Genomic DNA, 19,527 nt, shown 5'->3' on the forward strand with positions numbered 1-19,527 from the left:
TGTTTATTTACATGTACATTGTTTACTAACATTGGAGTAAAACAAGCTTCTATTTTGGGTTCTGACGGGGTACGACAGTTGAACTAAGCTCATGGGGCATTTATAAGTTATATTCTTTAAGAATCTATGGTATATACTGTATCATTGATTTATAAGTCCAACAATAGATGTAACAACTAAGGTTTCTAGCTTTAAGATGAATGCACTAACTAACTGTAAGTCGCTCTGGATAAGAGCGTCTGCTAAATGACAAAAAATGTAAATGTAAAGATAACTGACTCACCGGACGCAGAGTTATCATCATCATCATCGGTGGGGGAGGTTCCGTAGACTTGTGGATCAACGAATGGCGTGAAGGAGGAGGACTTGGAGCCACTGCCACTGCCCACACCGTACTGCCAATCAGAGAGAGGGGTAGGATCAGGGCCTCAGAGCATCAGGGCTCAGCGGCCAATCAGAGAGAGGGGTAGGATCAGGGCCTCAGAGCATCAGGGCTCAGCGGCCAATCAGAGAGAGGGGTAGGATCAGGGCCTCAGAGCATCAGGGCTCAGCGGTATCCCAGACCATGTGATCTGACCAGGAAAAACTACAGGCCCCAATTTCTGTCCTTTGAGGTAACAGATAGCCAGGCGGGAGGGTTTTCAGCATAATCTTACAGGTAGCCAGGTGGGAGGGTTTTCAGCATAATCTAACAGGTAGCCAGGTGGGAGGGTTTTCAGCATAATCTAACAGGTAGCCAGGTGGGAGGGTTTTCAGCATAATCTAACAGGTAGCCAGGTGGGAGGGTTTTCAGCATAATCTAACAGGTAGCCAGGTGGGAGGGTTTTCAGCATAATCTAACGCAGTGGTCACCAACCAGTCGATCATCAACGTTTTTGTAGAATAGCCAATGATAAAGGCCTGCGCTCCTTTAAAAATAAATCTTATTGCGCTGTTGGAGGTAGATACACTTGATTCTGAAGCCATGCGTACCTGGTAGGAAAAGTGTTCCCAATCTGAACCATTTCATTCTCCGCCTACCAGGAGATCTGTGGCTAAATCGAGTGTGACTATTGCGCTGGACAATCGGATAGCTCAAATCACTGTGCCTACGGCTTCCACGACCCCGGCCACAGCAAAGTTTGATAATAGCCTATGTGAGATGTAATAATGTTTAAAACCATGACCAGAGAGACTGTCAAAGAGCTGCTGTTTTTATTCAGTACTGTCAACACTGTTTTTATTCAGCACTGTCACTGTTTTTATTCAGCACTGTCAACACTGTTTTTATTCAGCACTGTCAACACGGTTTTTATTCAGCACTGTCAACACGGTTTTTATTCAGCACTGTCAACACGGTTTTTATTCAGCACTGTCAACACTGTTTTTATTCAACACTACTACAAAACATAAAAACACATTTCTCCCTACTTCCACTCGCGCTGCAATGAATGAGTAGCCAAATGTATCGATAGCCCTGCGTTTTTATTATTATTATTATTATTATTAACAGCTCGTTGTCTATTTTAATATCAAGGAATATTTCACTTTTTCTGGTCATAGGATCAACATGAATTTGTGCAAGAGGCAGATGCAGTGTGACTGGAGTTTCGCCATCAGGTGGAAGACGGTGTCCCGTCTCTCTGGAGTCTCACTGGACGAAAGGAAGCTGTAAGTAAGGACCGTGAGAGGCGGACCCTTTGCTGCTCTTCCCCTCCCTCCACTGAGACGAACGGCGTGTTCAAAACAACTGGGAACTTGAAACTCTGAAATCTCAGACTTCCGACTTCAGTGTGTTCAAGACAACTGGGAACATGAAACTCTGAAATCTCAGACTTCCGACTTCAGTGTGTTCAAGACAACTGGGAACTTGAAACTCTGAAATCTCAGACTTCCGACTTCAGTGTGTTCAAGACAACTGGGAACGGTCATCCAATTTCTAGAGCTTTGCCTTTCCGACCTGAAGATCACTAACGTCATGATTTGTCCGAGTTCCCAGTTGTCTTGAAAGCAGCATGACCATCAGATGCAGGCGCCATCAGTCCAGTAACATAAAAAAGCAAATGATTACCAAATTATTTAAATTTATGCTCAGCTGTGCCTCGCAAGTGCTACACCAACTTATCTATTTTGTTATCAACACTCGAGGTTTGAAATATAATATGGTCTGAGAAGAACAATATTGGCAATCCAGGCATATAGCCAATATGCTGTGATAATGTATTAGGCCTACTGTACAAACCTCATTCCTACAGAACTGTTTTTATTAGGTTAATGTTAATTTTTTTAAGTAACGCTTAAATAAAAATCTGAACAGTAGATCTCGGCTTGATTTTTGACTGTGAAAGTGATCTTGACTAGGGCTGTTAATGTGACCATATTACCGCCACACCGGCGGTCACGAGTCATAACCTCAGTCAAATTCCACATGACCATTTAGTCACGGTAACTAGACTTCTCCAAGCTCTGATGCTGCTGATGGTCATTAGTAGCCAACCAAACTTGCTAACTGCCTGGTACTCAGCACTCTATTGTCCCTCTAATCACTCTGACATCAATGCAAATGTTTTCAAAAATCAAACACCTCATGAGAGCCCATGAGCTCATGTTGCGCAACATTTCTACATGCTATGCAATTGCATGAGAAAATAGTTTTGATGGCCTCTATTAAAAAGAGGATCTCATCAGCTTTCTATAGGCTAGACCTACTATATTTATTTCTCAACTTTTCTAATATTAAGCACATTGCTTATGTTTACAACAGGAGTATAGCCTACCTGGCTAGCATGAAAATGAACCACGGGAAAAGCATCCTCGATTCGCTATTTAAGTGCATAGATGACATTTCCCCTGCCCTTGATTCGAGACGTGCATGATAAATGGTCCATTCTAAATCAAGACAAATTTCACACATATATTATTTAGTATATGTCAAGACAAGATTGAATCAACAATAGTCTGATGGGTGACATAACTATCTTATCACTTGTGAATTATATATTATCACTAGTGAATGATGCCCAGCTTGTGTGCAGTAAGGGAAGAAACAGCGCACGCCTTTTTTTTGCGACTTTTTCAAATCATAGTCGCACACCTCATGTAGCCTAGCCTATAGACCTACAGTGCATTTGGAAAGTATTCAGACCCCTTCCCTGTTTCCACATTGTTACGTAACAACCTTATTCTAAAATGGATAAAATAAAAAATAATTCTTATCAATCTTCACACAATACCCCATAATGACAAAGCAAAAACAGATTAGAAATGTTTGCAAAATTATTACAAATAAAAAACAGAACAGTATTCAGACCACTTTCTATGAGACTCGAAATTGAGCTCAGGTGCATCCTGTTTCCATTGATCATCCTTGAGATGTTTCTTCAACTTGATTGGAGTCCACCTGTGGTCAATTCAATTGATTTGACATGATTTGGAAAGACACACACCTGTCCATATAAGGTCCCACAGTTGACAGTGCATGTCGAGGCGCAGATCTGGGAAAGGGTACCAAAATACTTCTGCAGCATTGAAGGTCTCCAAGAACACAGTGGCCTCCATAATTCTTAAATGGAAGAAGTTTGGAACCATCAAGACTCTTCCTAGAGCTGGCCACCCGGCCAAATTGAGCAATTGGGGAGAAGGGCCTTGGTAAAAGAGGTGACCAAGAACCCGATGGTCACTCTGACAAAGCTCCAGAGTTCCTCTGTGGAGATGGGAGAACCTTCCAGAAGGACAACCATCTCTGTAGCACTCCACCAATCAGGCCTTTATGGTAGAGTGGCCAGACAGAAGCCACTCCTCAGTAAAAGGCACATGACAGCCCGCTTGGAGTTAGCCAAAAGGCACCTAAAGGACTCTCAGACCATGAGAAACAAGATTCTCTGGTCTGATGAAACCAAGATTGAACTTTTTGGCCTGAATGCCAAGCGTCATGTCTGGAGGAAACCTGGCACCATCCCTACGGTGAAGCATGTTGGTGGCAGCATCATGCTGTGTGGATGTTTTTCAGCGGGAGTCTAGTCAGGATCGAGGGAAAGATGAACAGAGCAAAGTACAGAGAGGTCCTTGATGAAAATCTGCTCCAGAGCACTCAGGACCTCAGACTGGGGCGAAGGTTCACCTTCCAACAGGACAACAACCCTAAGAACACGGCCAAGACAACGCAGGAGTGGCTTCGGGACAAGTCTCTGAATGTCCTTGAGTGGCCCTGCCAGAGCCCAGACTTGAACCCGATCAAACATCTCTGGAGAGACCTGAAAATAGCTGTACAGCGACGCTCCCCATCCAACCTGACAGAGCTTGAGAGGATCTGCAGAGAATAATGAGAGAAACTCCCCAAATACAGGTGTGCCAAGCTTGTAGCGTCATACCCAAGAAGACTTGAGGCTGTAATCGCTGCCAAAGGTGATTCAACAAAGTACAGAGTAAAGGGTCTGAATCCTTATGTAAATGTTACATTTCCATTTTTTATGTTTAATACATTTGCAAAAATTTCTAAAAAACTGTTTTTGCTTTGTCATTATGGGGCATTGTGTGTAGATTGATGAAAACAATTTATCCGCTTTACAACCGGTGTAGAGCCTAACTGGCATACATAGGAGGTGCGTGAGTTTCAAGTTTGGGGAAGATAATTTTCACCATAAAAATGCTCCTTTATAATAAAGCATTACATGCATAATCGCATTTGCGATCACTGTTTTCCTGCTAAGTGATTGCATTTTGGAACATTTGCGCTTATAGCCTACTACCGTGTGCACCTTGCTGTACTTATAATGTGAAGAAATAGGAAAAAACTTTCTGATCTGTTGCATCAGCCTCATAAAAAAAAAAATTGTATTAATTTGGGATCTATCGCATTCCACAACTGTCCCAGACTATGTTTGGAATATTTATTTCTCATTCAGAAGGACAAGTTGACCAATAAAACAGGTAAACGTTTGTGCTATGGGGGGATAGTAGATTGACATAGGCTAGTGCTTTTGCTGTTCGTAAGGCCTACTCATCTTGTTGGCTGACGAAAAGTAAATGTGGTCAGTTCTTCCAACATCTTCAATATGAGCCTCGGAATTCGATAAGGACACTCGCATTTGCATCCCCGATGTGTCTGTCTTCACTTGTAGCCTGTGAGAAGGACCCGAGATTCTGTGAGAAGGACCCGATCACATGATGGGCATTGGCTAATAAGAATTGAGATATCTGAGAGAGCCATGTGAGTGAGAGGTGCCCTCGGATCACGCAGCCAGGAGAAGGGAATTATTATTATTATTTTCAGCCCAAGTATTCTTCATACTTTAAAATAATGCCATGGAATTCTAAACAAATCTTGTCTGCTGAATGAACTACTGTAGCCCACAGCCATTTGGCATAGCCAGATCAGGGCCTAACATAAGGACAACTCAGAGTATGCTATTCTGTTATTCTGAAATAGACTACATTTTCTTCATATAATTTCTTTAGACCAGTCTAAAATAAATAATGGATTTATTGTGATGGTGTAGATTATATTAAATTGATTTATTATACTTTTTTAAATGTAGATGTTCCAAAGGTATGCGTGGAAGCCAGGAGATGCTAAATATGTTTATGTTAATTAACGGTCAATTACAGTGAGACCAGCAGTTATTTGCTTGACCAATCACCGGCTGACAAAATGTCATGACCGCCACAGCCCTAATCTTGACTCAGAAAAGGTGATCACTGCTCTAACGGGTGGCCAGAGTGGAAAGTGTGTTGAGCAACATTAGACTTGGTTTGCCATGCACACACAACATGCAGGAGAGAGGAGATCATGTGACCAGCAGCAGCAAAGGAAGAGAATGGAAGGAGAAATGGATATGGATATGGATTGGGTTAGAGTGGGTTTAGTCTCAAGAGCCAGACAGACTAGGTCCAAGTCAGACTAGAGGGGAGGGTGAGTTTTTTTCCTATTCACTTTTAGGACGCAGAGGGCAAGGGCACGGAGGCAAGAGGCAAGGGTGTAGGGGTCTGTGTGCAGTGAGGTTGTGTGCAGGGGGATAGCATGTAGGGGGGGTTGTGTGTAGATGGCTAGCATGTAAAGGTGTAGGGTGCAAGGATGCAAGCAGTTGGGATGTAGGGGGGCTAGTGAACCTACTTCGGAGTGGCTGCGCCCAGAGCCATTGCCAGGGGAGACCAGGGGGGAGGGGCTTTGCTGCACCAGATCGGGCAGATTGGCGTTGCCGGGGAAACCGTTGCTGTCGGCGAGAGCGGAGCTCCGCCTCCTGTCCCCATAAGTCTGGAACAGAGAGAGAGTGAGGGGCACTCTAGGCACTGATCTAAGGTCAGATTAATGTATTTCCTTGTGATGGGTAGGAGTTGGGAAGGGTAAGCGGATTCTAGATTTGTGGTTAAAGTTAGGTTTAGGGTTTAGGGGATTCATCTGGATCTGTGGTTAAGGGGTACGTTCTGCCCCTGATGTGGAAGGTGGGTGAACCCAGAGGAGTGAAGAAGCAGAGTGACGACTGGTGACAATGCAGAGAAACACACATACACAAGCTGAGTGCATGCCTGGATGCTGGCTGTTGAGTTGTGTATAAAGTGGGCAGAGGGGAGCCCTGGGGTCAGGGGTTGAAGGTGACTGACCTCTCTCATCAGGGAGCTGTCTTGGGAACTGTTGCCGTGGGAATCATCATGTCCTCCCATCACACCGTACGACTCACCGCCACTCTGCCCCGCAGCCGGCCTGACACACACAAGTTTAAAATACATAGCTAAAATGCAGACACACACTCACTTTCTAACACACACTCACATGATGCGTGGGATGTCGCTGACAGACACAGAGCCGTCGTTACTTCTTCCCTCTCCCTCCTCATCACTCTGTGACTCATCACTGGACGAGGAGTAGTCCGTCACCTTGACGGGCGGGCGGTTAGGCTCCTCCCCCTGTCGCAGCTCCCTCAGCTCTTTGGCCAGAGCCGTCAGGTCCTGGAGGTCAAAGGTCAGGAGAGGATATTATAAAAAGGTCAGCCCTCACGCGGTGGATGCAGTAACAGTTGCTTTGATTCATGGGCAATATTTTATTGGCACAATGTTTTACACATAGATTTTTCAGCCGTTAACCAATTCCCCAGAGTGTGAGTGAGGAACAATGAGGCTTCAGTCAGGATGCAGTCAGGAAAGGTCACTAATAGAGGGGTTAGGGTTCAGGGAACAGGAGTTAAGGGGTTAGAGGTCATCAGTCTTAGGGGAAACTCAGCTCCAATGCTCCCCAGTCTGCCTGAATGGGTGAATGGGTGAAAGAGCTAGGGAGTAAAGGGTTGAGAGAGATATGGCGAAAGGGCGAGCAGAAATGGCACTAACCTCATCTACAGCTCTCTTATAGCTCTAAACGGGATGGAGAGAAACGCAGAGAGGGGAAAGGAGAGAGAGAATAAAAAAGGAATGTGGGAAAAAGAGGAGAGAAGATGAAAGAGAGATAAGATTGGTTAGTTCAAAGAAGAAAATGAGGTGTGTGCGTGCGTGCGTACACTCACCGCGGGCCTGCTCGGTCGTGTCAGTGTCACATCTCTGTTCTCTTCTTTGGTCTTCTGGGGCGGCGCCACGGACCCCTCCGCCCCTGTCAATCGATCGTGTCACTGCTCATTAAATAGTCAACCAATCACATTTTTTTCTTCTGTCTATAGTCTTAAAAAGCTGAGACCTTTATAGTAACACATGGAATCTGTGGGTGTTTCTCAAAATGCATACTACCGTGCTCCAAGCACGCAAATTGGAACACAGGAGGGTTGGAGTATGAGTCCAAATCAAAGTATGCGAAACGGAACACGGCGGGCACCTTTCGAATGCGTACTCAGTTTGTACATATTTTTAAGCATGCATCGATGCAAGCTTCAATGGAAAGTATGCACAGAAATATGACGCAACCACGTAAAAAAAATTACGCTCAATTTCTTTAAATCAATGGCAGTCATTATTTGAGCTGAGGCGAGAGATCCACACAGACTTCAGAATGAAATGTTGCCTATTCACATCATATGTTGCATGACTATTTTATCTGAATAAATACATGCTGTGATCATTTTGGCATGTTTACCTGCCTACAATACCCACTGTAGTGTGCGTAAATCACAAACCCATAGTAAGTCAATAGGCCTAACAGGCTAGCTACTACTGTTAGCTACTACTGATAGCCACGAAGAATTGTTAGCTAGCTAGCTACCCACGAATAATTGACATCTACCCATTAGTTTTAGGTAATTTTTGCCTGTTAAACTATCTGGTTTGCTATATTATTACCATTCACATATAGCTAGCTGATAGTTATGAAGTAAAACGTTTGCTTTGTGTATATCTTGTTTTGTCTCTATTGCCATTGTCCTGGCTGGGAGAAGGTTCAGTGAATGGCTAAGTCCATAGTAAGTCAATAGGGCTAACTGGCTAGCTAGCCAGCCACGAATAATTGGTAACTAGCTACCCACGAAAACTGTACATCTACCTTGCATAACAATAGTTTTAGGTCATTTTTGCCTGTTTAACTAGCTGGCTAGCTAGATTATTACGATTCATATATAGCTAGCTGATAATTATGAAGTAAAAAGTTTGCTTTGTGAATATCTTGTTTCTTCTCTAATGTTGCCATTGTCCTGGCTGGAAGAAGGTTCAGTGAATGGGGAGGTGCAGCGTGAGGTAATACAGTAGGTGGAGTGCGGGTGCTTCTCAAATGTAATGTTTAATGTGTTCTCCACACGCTCGTCCTCACAAGAATGCACTCAAGAGAATGTCCTTGGAGAATGCACATGGAGCATGAGAGTGTGGAGCAGGGTAGTATGCATATTGAGAAACACCCTGTGTGGTGGTGGTATGTGTACCTCTCTCGTTGCTTCCCCCCTGGGAGGAGCTGGAGGAACTGCTGCTGCCCGTCCTCTTCAGGGGTGTTTCCATGGAGACATCAGTCCTCCGCAGGTCTGGGTTACTTTGGCAACACACACAAACACAACATCAACTTCCTGATTCACAAAGGAACATGGAGAGTGTGTGTGTGTGTGTGTGTGTGTGTGTACCTGGCCCGTATCAGGTGTGATCCAGCTCTAGGAGCAAGGCCCCCAGGTCCATTCCCAGGTGAGTTCTTCCTGACCAGGGCTGGAGAGATAGACGTGGTCCTCTGGGGCACCTGCACACACACACACACACACATTAAAAACCTGTTAGAACAGGTGTAAATGTGGGATTATATACTGTATTCTCAATCTCAAACTAAATTTGCCAAAATATGTACATAGAGATTTGAGATTAAGAATCGTATGGGGCACCAACAGTTCAGAGACATTGCATTCCAGACCTTGGGAGGTAGGTCTAGGTCCGTTCGTAGCCAGGAGCTGCGCTCCAGTTTGTCGAGTGGGGGAGCGAGGCGGGGGAGAGGAATAGGAGGAGGGGTGTCTGAGGTGGGGTCAGAGTTCTGGCGGGGCATGGGGGGGCGGCCGGGGGATGGGGATGGGGAGGGGGACAGGCCTGTGACCCCTGCAGGGTCGTGAAGAGACTGGGACCCAGACAGACCATGGGACTTCACCTGCACCAGGTGGGCCATCTGACAAGACCAGAACCAGAACAGATCAGGACCAGACCAAGACCAGAACAGGACCAGAGGATGAGGTTTACATCAGGACCAGGCAGGTAGAGGAGCAGGAACAGGACCAGAGGATGAGGTTTACATCAGGACCAGGCAGGTAGAGGAGCAGGTGTAGAGGAGGAAGAGAGGCAGGTGAGGAAAGGAGAGGAGGAGGAATGGTTGGAGGAGGAAGGGGGTGGGGAAGAAAGGGGAAGGGACAGTTACTCGGAGTGAAAAACAAATATCAAAAAGGGTAAACATGCACATACACTTTCCCAGTCCCACACACACACACCTGTGGTTCTGCGGAGCGGTGCATGGGTGGTGTTCGGGCCTGCTGAATGCCCCCGCTGCTGAAGGACTCTGAGCGGGGAGGCAGGGACGGGTCGGAGATACGGTTGGACACTTTATGATGCAGCGCTGGAGAACTCTGTCTGTTCAGCTTGGAACGCTCCTCCACCTGACAGACACACACAGTTAGAGCAGACTCATTTATATTGGCAGTCAGTGACAGATTTATCAACGCATGTATGTGTGACGTGTGTCAAACCTCCCGTTTCCCTCAGAGCCGTTACCATGGAGAAGGAGAAGCCATTTTCAGGAGAGAGCACAGAGACAGACCTAGCTACAGTGTGCCTGTTGGTGCCTGTGCATGTACCTGTGTGTGGGTGTCCAGAGGGAAGAGGTAAACCCATGTGGGCTTAAGACAGATATATCTGCGGCTGGCCTACATCAGCTCACAGTGGCCACTGGGGGGCAAGGCGGATATGTGTGTGTGTGTGTGGCCTGGATCTAGGCTAAATCAGGAGCTGGAGTGTGTCCCTAAGAACATGGTGTCTATGTATAAAGCAGACTAAAACATTTTGACTGACAGTCTGACCTCTAGAGGAAGAGAGCGATGGGGGGAGGGGTTAATGAAACAGACGATAATCTCGAAATGGCAAATCTGTTAGTCTTTGAGAGTACATGTATAACCATTCTAAAAGATTCTAGGCACCATTCTAGAATGTAGAGAGAAAAGAAAGCTGTTCTAGAACTCTCCAGCCACCATTCTAAAAATCACCAGTAACGTAGAACCATCCAGCCACCGTTCTAGAACCATCCAGCCACCATTCTAGAACTCTCCAGCCACCATTCTAAAAATCACCAGTAACGTAGAACCATCCAGCCACCATTCTAGAACTCTCTAGACACTACTCTAGAACATAGAACATTCCAGGCAGGGTTCTTTCAGGAGTCTGTCCCCTGGTGTAAGGGAAGAGAAAATTGTTAATAAGTAAAGGAGAGTCCCGTCCAGAAGAAAGGAGGGATGGGAGAGAGAAATAGAGAGAGAGAGCTCCACAGACACACCAGCCAAGGGTTAAAGGTTAGGGTTAGTCCACCTCTGGAGAGAGAGGGAGGAAGTGTCTCAGAGACACCGGAAGTGGGTGTCTCCCTCACTGACCCGTTGACCTGGACACATCCCCCTCAACTCCTGAACTTCTCCCTCAGGGCTCCTCCTTCTGGCTTCAGGGCGACGCATGATTGGATGAGAGGAGTCAGGGGCGGGATCAGGGGCACAGGATACACGTATACACGGAACGTTCACATTTTTGCCTTCAGATTGGAGAAGCCTCTCCCTGGAGGGACTTGATTGGGCAGGGTAGGAAGGGGGACGGGAGCGGGGGGTGTAACCAGGGAGCAGGAGGTGTGATAGGTTGGCATCTCGAGGCTGGTTAAAGGAGTGGTGCTTCTTGGGAGGAATACGAGGTGAGTTACTCTGGGCTTGACGCATTACCTAGAGACATGGGGCGTCATACAGATCACCACACACACACTGAACACATCAAACACATATAGCTATGTGGACACACTGTCACTTTACACATCAAACACATATACAGTGGCTTGCAAAAGCATTGACCCCCCTTGGCATTTTTCCTATTTTGTTGCTTACAACCTGGAATTAAAATCATTTTTTGGGGGTTTGTATCATTTGATTTACACAACATGCCTACCACTTTGAAGATGCAAAATTTTTTTTAGTGTGAAACAAACAAGAAATTTGACAAAAAAAACTGAAAACGTAACTATTCACCCCCCCAAAGTCAATACTTTGTAGAGCCACCTTTTGCAGCAATTACAGCTGTAAGTCTCTTGGGGTATGTTTCTATAAGCTTGGCACATCTAGCCACTGGGACTTTTGCCCATTCTTCAAGGCAAAACTGCTCCAGCTCCTTCAAGTTGGATGGGTTCCGATGGTGTACAGAAATCTTTAAGTCATACCATAGATTCTCAATTGGATTGAGGTCTGGGCTTTGACTAGGCCATTCCAAGACATTTAAATGTTTCCCCTTAAACCACTCGAGTGTTGTTTTAGCAGTATGCTTTGGGTCATTGTCCTGCTGTAAGGTGAACCTCCATCCTAGTCTCAAATCTCTGGAAGACTGAAACAGGTTTCCCTCAAGAATTTCCCTGTATTTAGCGCCGTCCATCATTCCTTCAATTCTGACCAGTTTCCCAGTCCCTGCCGATGAAAGACATCCCCACAGCATGACGCTGCCACCACCATCCTTCACTGTGGGGATGGTGTTCTCGGGGTGATGAGAGGTGTTGGGTTTGCGCCAGACATAGCGTTTTCCTTGATGGCCAAAAAGCTCAATTTTAGTCTCATCTGACCAGAGTACCTTCTTCCATATGTTTGGGGAGTCTTTTGGCGAACACCAAACGTGTTTGCTTATTTTTTTCTTTAAGCAATGGCTTTTTTCTGGCCACTCTTCCGTAAAGCCCAGCTCTGTGGAGTGTACGGCTTAAAGTGGTCCTATTGACAGATACTCCTATCTCCGCTGTGGAGCTTTACAGCTCCTTCAGGGTTATCTTTGGTCTCTTTGTTGCCTCTGATTAATGTCCTCCTTGCCTGGTCTGTGAGTTTTGGTGGGCGGCCTTCTCTTGGCATGTTTGTTGTGATGCCATATTCTTTCCATTTTTTTTAAATAATGGATTTAAATGGTGCTCCGTGGGATGTTCAAAGTTTCTAATATTTTTTTATAACCCAACCCTGATCTGTAATTCTCCACAACTTTGTCCCTGACCTGTTTGGAGAGCTCCTTGGTCTTCATGGTGCCACTTGCTTGGTGGTGTCCCTTGCTTAGTGGTGTTGCAGACTCTGGGGCCTTTCAGAACAGGTGTTCATGTGACAGATCATGTGACACTTAGATTGCACACAGGTGGAATTTATTTAACTAATTATGTGACTTCTGAAGGTAATTGGTTGCACCAGATCTTATTTAGGGGCTTCATAGCAAAGGGGGTGAATGCATATGCACGCACCACCTTTCCGTTATTTATTTTTTAGAATTTTCTTAAACAAGTTATTTTTTTCATTTCACTTCACCAATTTGGACTATTTTGTGTATGTTCATTACATGAGATCCAAATAAAAATCCATTTAAATTACAGTTTGTAATGCAACAAAATAGGAAAAACGCCAAGGGGGATGAATACTTTTGCAAGGCACTGTAGCTATGTGGACACACTGTCACTTTACACACACCTGTCTACTAAATCAAGCACACACACACACACACACACACACACACACACATTACCGTGGAAGAACCTGAAAAAAACATTAAGAGTAAACGCAAACAGTAAAGGGGCTGTCCATGATGGAGACACTGTATGTGTTGGAGACATTTTGATATGATTTATAATCCAGACATAGCAATGCTACAGGGCTCCCACTCTCCAGAAAACATAAATCCTGAGACGAGAGAGATCATTGTAGGAGACATAATATACTGTTGGTGTGTAACCAAATAAACTGAACCCATCTATAAGTGCTGTGTGCGTGTGTGTGTGTGTGTGTGTGTGTGCGTGTGTGTGTGTGTGCGTACAGTACCTCCTTGGCCCAGGCAGGTTTGTCGTTATTAGGGGCTGTGTCTTTGTAGTGGTACAGCTGTTTGTTGTCTTGCGGCCGTGGCTCCTGCTGCTGCTGCTGTAAGGACACAAGGTAGGCCCTCTCCTGCTGCAACTGTCTCTGGAGCCGCTCAGCCTGGCGCTGCTCCTCAATCTGCTTACGCTTGTACTCCTGTAGTTACACACACACACACACACACACACACACACACACGGTTCACACAGGAACAAATGCACAAACACAAAGTACACTAAATGGCCAATAGTATGTGGACGTGTCAAACATCTCATTCCAAAATCATGGGCATTAATATGGAGTTGGTCCCCCCCTTTGCTACTATAACAGCCTCCACTCTTCTGGGAAGGCTTTCTACTAGATGTTGGAACATTGCTGCGGGGACTTGCTTCCATTCAGCCACAAGAGCATTAGTGAGGTTGGGCACAGATGTTGGGCGATTACGCCTGGCTTGCAGTCGGCGTTCCAATTCATCCCAAAAGTGTTCGATGTTGTTGAGGTCAGGGCTCTGTGCAGATCAGTCAAGTTCTTCCACACCGATCTCGACAAACCGTTTCTGTATGGACCTCGCTTTGTGCACAGGGGCATTGTCATGCTGAGAAGCACAGAATCATCTAGAATGTCATTGTATGCTGTAGCGTTAAGATTTCCCTTAACTGGAACTAAGGGGCCTAGCCCGAACCATGAAAAACAGCCCTAGACCATTATTCCTCTTCCACCAAACTTTACAGTTGGTACTATGCATGGTGATCTTAGGCTTGTGTGCAACTGCTCGGCCATGGAAACCCATTTCATGAACCTCCCGACGAACAATTTATGTGGCAGTAATGGAACTCGGTAGTGAGTGTTGCAACCGAGGACAGATGATTTTTACGCACTACGTGCTTCAGTGGTCCCGTTCTGTGAGCTTGTGTGGCCTACCACTTCGCGGCTGAGCCGTTGTTGCTCCTAGACGTTTCTACTTCACAATAACAGCACTTACAGTTGACCGGGGCAGCTCTAGCAGGGCAGAAATTTGACGAACTGACTTGTTGGAAAGGTGTCATCCTATGACGGTGCCATGTTGAAAGTCACTGAGCTCTTCAGTAAGGCCATTCTACTGCAAATGTTTGTCTATTGAGATTGCATGGCGGTGTGCTCAATTTTATACACCTGTCAGCAATGGGTATGGCTGAAATAGCCGAATCCACTAATTTGAAGGGGTGTCCACATACCTTTGTATATATAGTGTATATGCTTGCGCAACAAGAGTGATGAGGGGTTGTTGTGGAGCCTACACAGTGATAGGTGATAGGCTGAGCACTCAGGGGTGATAGGTCAAGGGTGAGAGGTTACCATCAGTAGAGCCTGCTCCTGGAGTAGTTGTTGCTGTAGAATCTCCAGCTGTCTTTGCTCCTCCTCCAGCTGCCTACGGATATACTCCTACCCAATCACAGGCCAGACAGCCAGGTGATCAGCCAATCAGAGCCCAGCGCAGCCAGGTGAGTCATCAGAGCAGTCAACGGAGACAGAAAGGGGGCGATGGAGGAGGTGAAAGGGGGCGATGGAGGAGGTGAAAGGGGGCGATGGAGGAGGTGAAAGGGGGCGATGGAGGTGAAAGGGGGTGATGGAGGTGAAAGGGGGTGATGGAGGTGAAAGGGGTGAGAGGGAGTGAGAGAGAGAGTACAAGGACAGATTAAGGAGAAGATTTTTTGAGAATGAAAGAAACCAAAGTAAGGATTAAAACCAAAATAGAAGCGAGATGGAGTGACATGATAGGAGGTGGAGAGAGGAAGGGATAAGGGAGGAAGGAGAGAGAGCGCAGTGAAACAGATTCAGTTGAAAAAAGAAAAAGAACAAGGTATTACCAAGAAAAGAGACTTGATGCTTCAGTATAGAACCACCCCAAGGTACTTAGTATTGAATCAAGTGTGTAAGAGAGAAAAACACGTTTTATTAGAGACTGAGTGTTAAACATCAGAGTGAAAGAGAAGCATTAACAAAGCAGAGTCATCCCGACCCTAGACCCAGACCCTAACTATACCTGCCCTGAGACATAAAACCTAAATGTCAGTCTGTCTGGTCTGCAACAACAGAGCTGTGGCAGACTGGGGTGATTCCTGGTCAATGTGTGTGTGTGTGTGTGTGTGAGGTGTGTGGGTGTGTGAGAGAGTGAGAGAGTGAGAGTGTGAGGGTGTGTGCGCACCTGAGAGTTACCTGTGTGTGTACCTGTTCTCTCTCTGCATGCCTCCTCTCCTCATCTCTCCGTAGTTGTTCCATCTCTTCATAGTGTCTCCTCTGTTCTCTCTCCTGTTGCTTCCTCATCTCGCGCTCCCTACGCTGTTGCTGTTGGAGAAAGAGAGAGAGAGATGGAGATTGAGAGAGATAGAAAGAGAACGAGCGAGCGAGCGAGCGAGAGGGTCATAGCTGGCACCAGACATGTAATGGAGCCGAGCCGTGCTGGAAAATGCAATGTGAACAGAAACTATCTGATGCAGAACAGTTGTGTTCAGGTGGGCATGATGAGGTCAAGACCATGCGCTCTACCTCCTCCAGTCTCCTCCTCTGTTCTTTCTGCTCCTCTATGCGTTTCTGTCGTTCTGCCAACAGGAGGCGTTTGTGTTCCTCATTCTGCTGTTGCTCCAACTGCTGCCTCCGCAGAGCCTCAGAACGCTCCTTATTGGCCAGCTGCAGCCGCAGGAAGTCCCGCCTTAACGTCGACTCCCCAGGGACGTTGATGATGGAGCTGGACAAGGACCAATCAGAGGAGAGATAGGAGAGGGAGGGTTTATGAGTGTAAATCTCTGTCCCACATTTGGAGGAAAATATACACGCAAACACCAGTGCATGTATGCACAAGCACACACACCCTACCTTGGCTCCCCCATGTCCCGTTCCTCCTCCTCTTCCTCACTGCCACTGTACTCATACTCTGTTTCATCTGCAGCACACACACATCTACCAGTTACACACATCTACCAGTTACACACACCTACCAGTTACACACACATCAACTAGTTACACACATCAACCAGTTACACACACACACATCAACCAGTTACAAACACACACACAACCAGTTACACACACATCAACCAGTTACAAACACACACACACACACACACACACAACCAGTTACAAACACACACACAACCAGTTACACTAATACACATCAACCAGTTACAGTGCATTCTGAAAGTATTCAGACCCCTTCCCCACATTGTTACGTTACAGCCTTATTTTAAAACGGATTCAATATTTTTTCCCCCTCATCAATCTACACACAATAGCCCATAATGACAAAGCAAAAACAGGTTTTTAGAAATACCTTATTTACATAAGTATTCAGACCCTTTGCTACGAGACTCAAAATTGAGCTCAGGTGCATCCTGTTTCCATTGATCATCCTTGAGATGTTTCTACAACTTGATTGTCCACCTGTGGTAAATTCAATTGATTGGACATGATTTGGAAAGGCACACACCTGTCTATATAAGGTCCCACAGTTGACAGTGCATGTCAGAGCAAAAACCAAGCCATGAGGTTGAACAATTTGTCCGTAGAGCTCCGAGACAGGATTGTGTTGAGAAACAGATCTGGGGAAGGGTACCAAATAATTTCTGCAGCATTGAAGGTCCCCAAGAACACAGGGCCTCCATCATTCTTAAATTGAAGAAGTTTGGAACCACCAAGACTCTTCCTAGAGCTGGCCGCCCGGCCAAACTAAGCAATCGGGGGAGAAGGGCCTTGGTCAGGGAGGTGACCAAGAACCTGATAATCACTCTGGCAGAGCTCCAGAGTTCCTCTGTGGAGATGAAGAACCTTCCAGAAGGACAGCCATCTCTGCAGCACTCCAATCAGTAAAAGGCACATGACAGCCCGCTTGAAGTTAGCCAAAAGGAGCCTAAAGGACTCTCAGACCATGAGAAACAAGATTCTCTGGTCTGATGAAACCAAGACTGAACTCTGGCCTGCTGACACTGGCCTGAATGCCAAGTGTCACGTCTGGAGGAAACCTGCCACCATCCCTACGATGAAGCATGGTGGTGGCAGCATCATGCTGTGGGGATGTTTTTCAGCGACAGGGAGACTAGTCAGGATCGAGGGAAAGATGAACGAAGCAAAGTACAGAGCGATCCTTGATAAAAACCTGCTCTAGAGTGCTCAGGACCTCAGACTGGGGTGAAGGTTCACCTTCCAACAGGACAATGACCCTAAGCACACAGCCAAGACAACGCAGGAGTGGCTTCGGGACAAGTCTCTGAATGTCCTTGAGTGGCCCAGCCAGAGCCCGTTCTTGAACCTGATCGAACATCTCTGGAGAGACCTGAAAATAGCTGTGCAGCGACACTCCCCATCCAACCTGACAGAGCTTGAGAGGATCTGCAGAGAAGAATGGGAGAAACTGCCCAAATACAGGTGTGCCAAGCTTGTAGCGTCATACCCAAGAAGACTCGAGGCTGTAATCGCTGCCAAAGGTGCTTCAACAAAGTACTGAGTAAAAGGTCTGAATACTTATGTAAAATCAGTTTTTTATGTTTAATACATTTGCAAAAAAATCTAAAAACCTGTTTTTGCTTTGTCATTATGGGTTATTGTGTGTATATTGATGAGGGAAAAAAACAATTTAATCAATTTTAGAATAAGGCTGTAACGTAACAAAATGTGGAAAAAGTCAAGGGGTCTGAATACTTTCCGACTGCACTGTACAAACACACACATCAACCAGTTACAAACACACATCAACCAGTTACAAACACACACACATCAACTAGTTACAAACACACACACATCAACCAGTTACACTCACATCAACCAGTTGGATCTGAACCCTCTATTGTTTTCTTTTGGCAGACTTTTCTTCAGCTGGATGCAGATGTGTGTGTGTGTGTGTGTGTGTTTGTGTGCACGGATGTGCTTGTGTGTGTCTGTTGCGGTCAGTCTCACCCCTCTCTCCACGTTTCTTCTTGGTTCTGTCGATGTGGTCCTTCAGTTGGATGCGGACCTGTCGTTCGTTGGGCAGCTCTCTGATGAACGGGTGCTTCAAAAGTTGTTCTGTGCTGGGTCTCTGACCATGACTCTTCACCAAGCAACTCTCTATGAACGACTGGAACTTCTTAGACCTGAACACACATAGAGCCAACACAGTGAGTATGTGTGTGTGTGTGTGTGTGTGTGTGTGTGTGTGTGTGTGTGTGTGTATGTGTGTATGTGTGTGTGTGTGTGTGTATGTGTGTGTGTGTGTGCATGCGTGTGATAACTTACCACTTCTTGGACTTGAGTCTGGGGGCGGGGTTTCTGGGGATGAGGAAGAGAGCTCTCATTGGGTGCATGTCACACAGTGCTGCAGAGAGGAAGAGAAAGGGTTAACACCAGAGTTAAAGGGTTAACAAACCACGATACTGCCAACCAACGCACACAACGTCTGATAGTGTCTAATGCCACATTATTCACTGTTGTGCCAGCCTACGTTGTGTTAGGCGCTGGTACTTATAACACGGTATTCACGGTTGTGCCAGCCTACGATGTGTTGTGGTAGGCGCTGGTACTTACGCGGTGCCCCTTCTGCCATCTCTATAGCCGTAATACCCAGAGACCACAGGTCACTCTGAGACAGAGAGAGAGAGAGAGAGACAGAGAGACAGAGAGACAGAGACAGAGAGACAGAGAGAGAGACAGAGAGAGAGAGACAGAGAGAGAGAGAGACAGAGAGACAGAGACAGAGAGAGACAGAGAGAGACAGAGAGAGACAGAGAGAGAGAGAGAGAGAGAGAGACAGAGAGACAGAGAGACAGAGAGACAGAGATAGAGAGATAGAGAGACAGAGACAGAGAGAGACAGAGAGAGACAGAGAGAGAGAGAGAGAGAGAGAGAGAGACACACGAGTTAAGAGGGATTGAGGAGATGACCAGGGAAAATACACTTACATACACACAGCCTACTGTGGTACCTTGAAGTCGTAGGTGGCCTCAGGGTTTTCGTCGCAGGCGATGACTTCAGGAGCCATCCAATATGGTGTCCCTATAAACGTGTTCCTCCTCCCCACCGTGCGGTCCAACTGGGCACTCACACCAAAGTCCACTGGAACACA

General features: G+C 46.1%; 1 protein-coding gene across 3 annotated transcripts in view; it reads right to left on the minus strand.

Annotated features, from left to right (window-relative positions):
* Window positions 1-19,512, minus strand: part of LOC311118695 (traf2 and NCK-interacting protein kinase-like) — a 37,261-nt gene extending 17,749 nt beyond the window's left edge. Inside the window, exons 1-18 of one of the 3 annotated variants that reach the window (XM_084193482.1) lie at window positions 19,387-19,512; window positions 18,990-19,044; window positions 18,702-18,780; window positions 18,384-18,559; window positions 16,311-16,377; window positions 15,984-16,182; window positions 15,654-15,782; window positions 13,425-13,613; window positions 9,840-10,004; window positions 9,278-9,523; window positions 9,000-9,109; window positions 8,808-8,911; window positions 7,473-7,555; window positions 7,300-7,323; window positions 6,749-6,924; window positions 6,580-6,679; window positions 6,092-6,232; window positions 284-395 (exon numbers count right to left, since the gene is read on the minus strand). In XM_084193482.1, coding sequence (XP_084049608.1) covers window positions 284-395; window positions 6,092-6,232; window positions 6,580-6,679; window positions 6,749-6,924; window positions 7,300-7,323; window positions 7,473-7,555; window positions 8,808-8,911; window positions 9,000-9,109; window positions 9,278-9,523; window positions 9,840-10,004; window positions 13,425-13,613; window positions 15,654-15,782; window positions 15,984-16,182; window positions 16,311-16,377; window positions 18,384-18,559; window positions 18,702-18,780; window positions 18,990-19,044; window positions 19,387-19,443 — 2,212 coding nt within the window. In that variant the 5' untranslated portion in view covers window positions 19,444-19,512. The remainder of the gene's footprint in view (window positions 1-283; window positions 396-6,091; window positions 6,233-6,579; window positions 6,680-6,748; window positions 6,925-7,299; window positions 7,324-7,472; window positions 7,556-8,807; window positions 8,912-8,999; window positions 9,110-9,277; window positions 9,524-9,839; window positions 10,005-13,424; window positions 13,614-15,653; window positions 15,783-15,983; window positions 16,183-16,310; window positions 16,378-18,383; window positions 18,560-18,701; window positions 18,781-18,989; window positions 19,045-19,386) is intronic. The other 2 variants (XM_084193483.1, XM_084193484.1) reach the window with 2 other exon arrangements.
* Window positions 19,513-19,527: the final 15 nt, after the last annotated feature.

This window comes from Coregonus lavaretus (assembly GCF_964263955.1).
Source record: "Coregonus lavaretus genome assembly, contig: HAP1_SCAFFOLD_1696, whole genome shotgun sequence".
Classification (NCBI taxonomy): Eukaryota; Metazoa; Chordata; class Actinopteri; order Salmoniformes; family Salmonidae; genus Coregonus; species Coregonus lavaretus.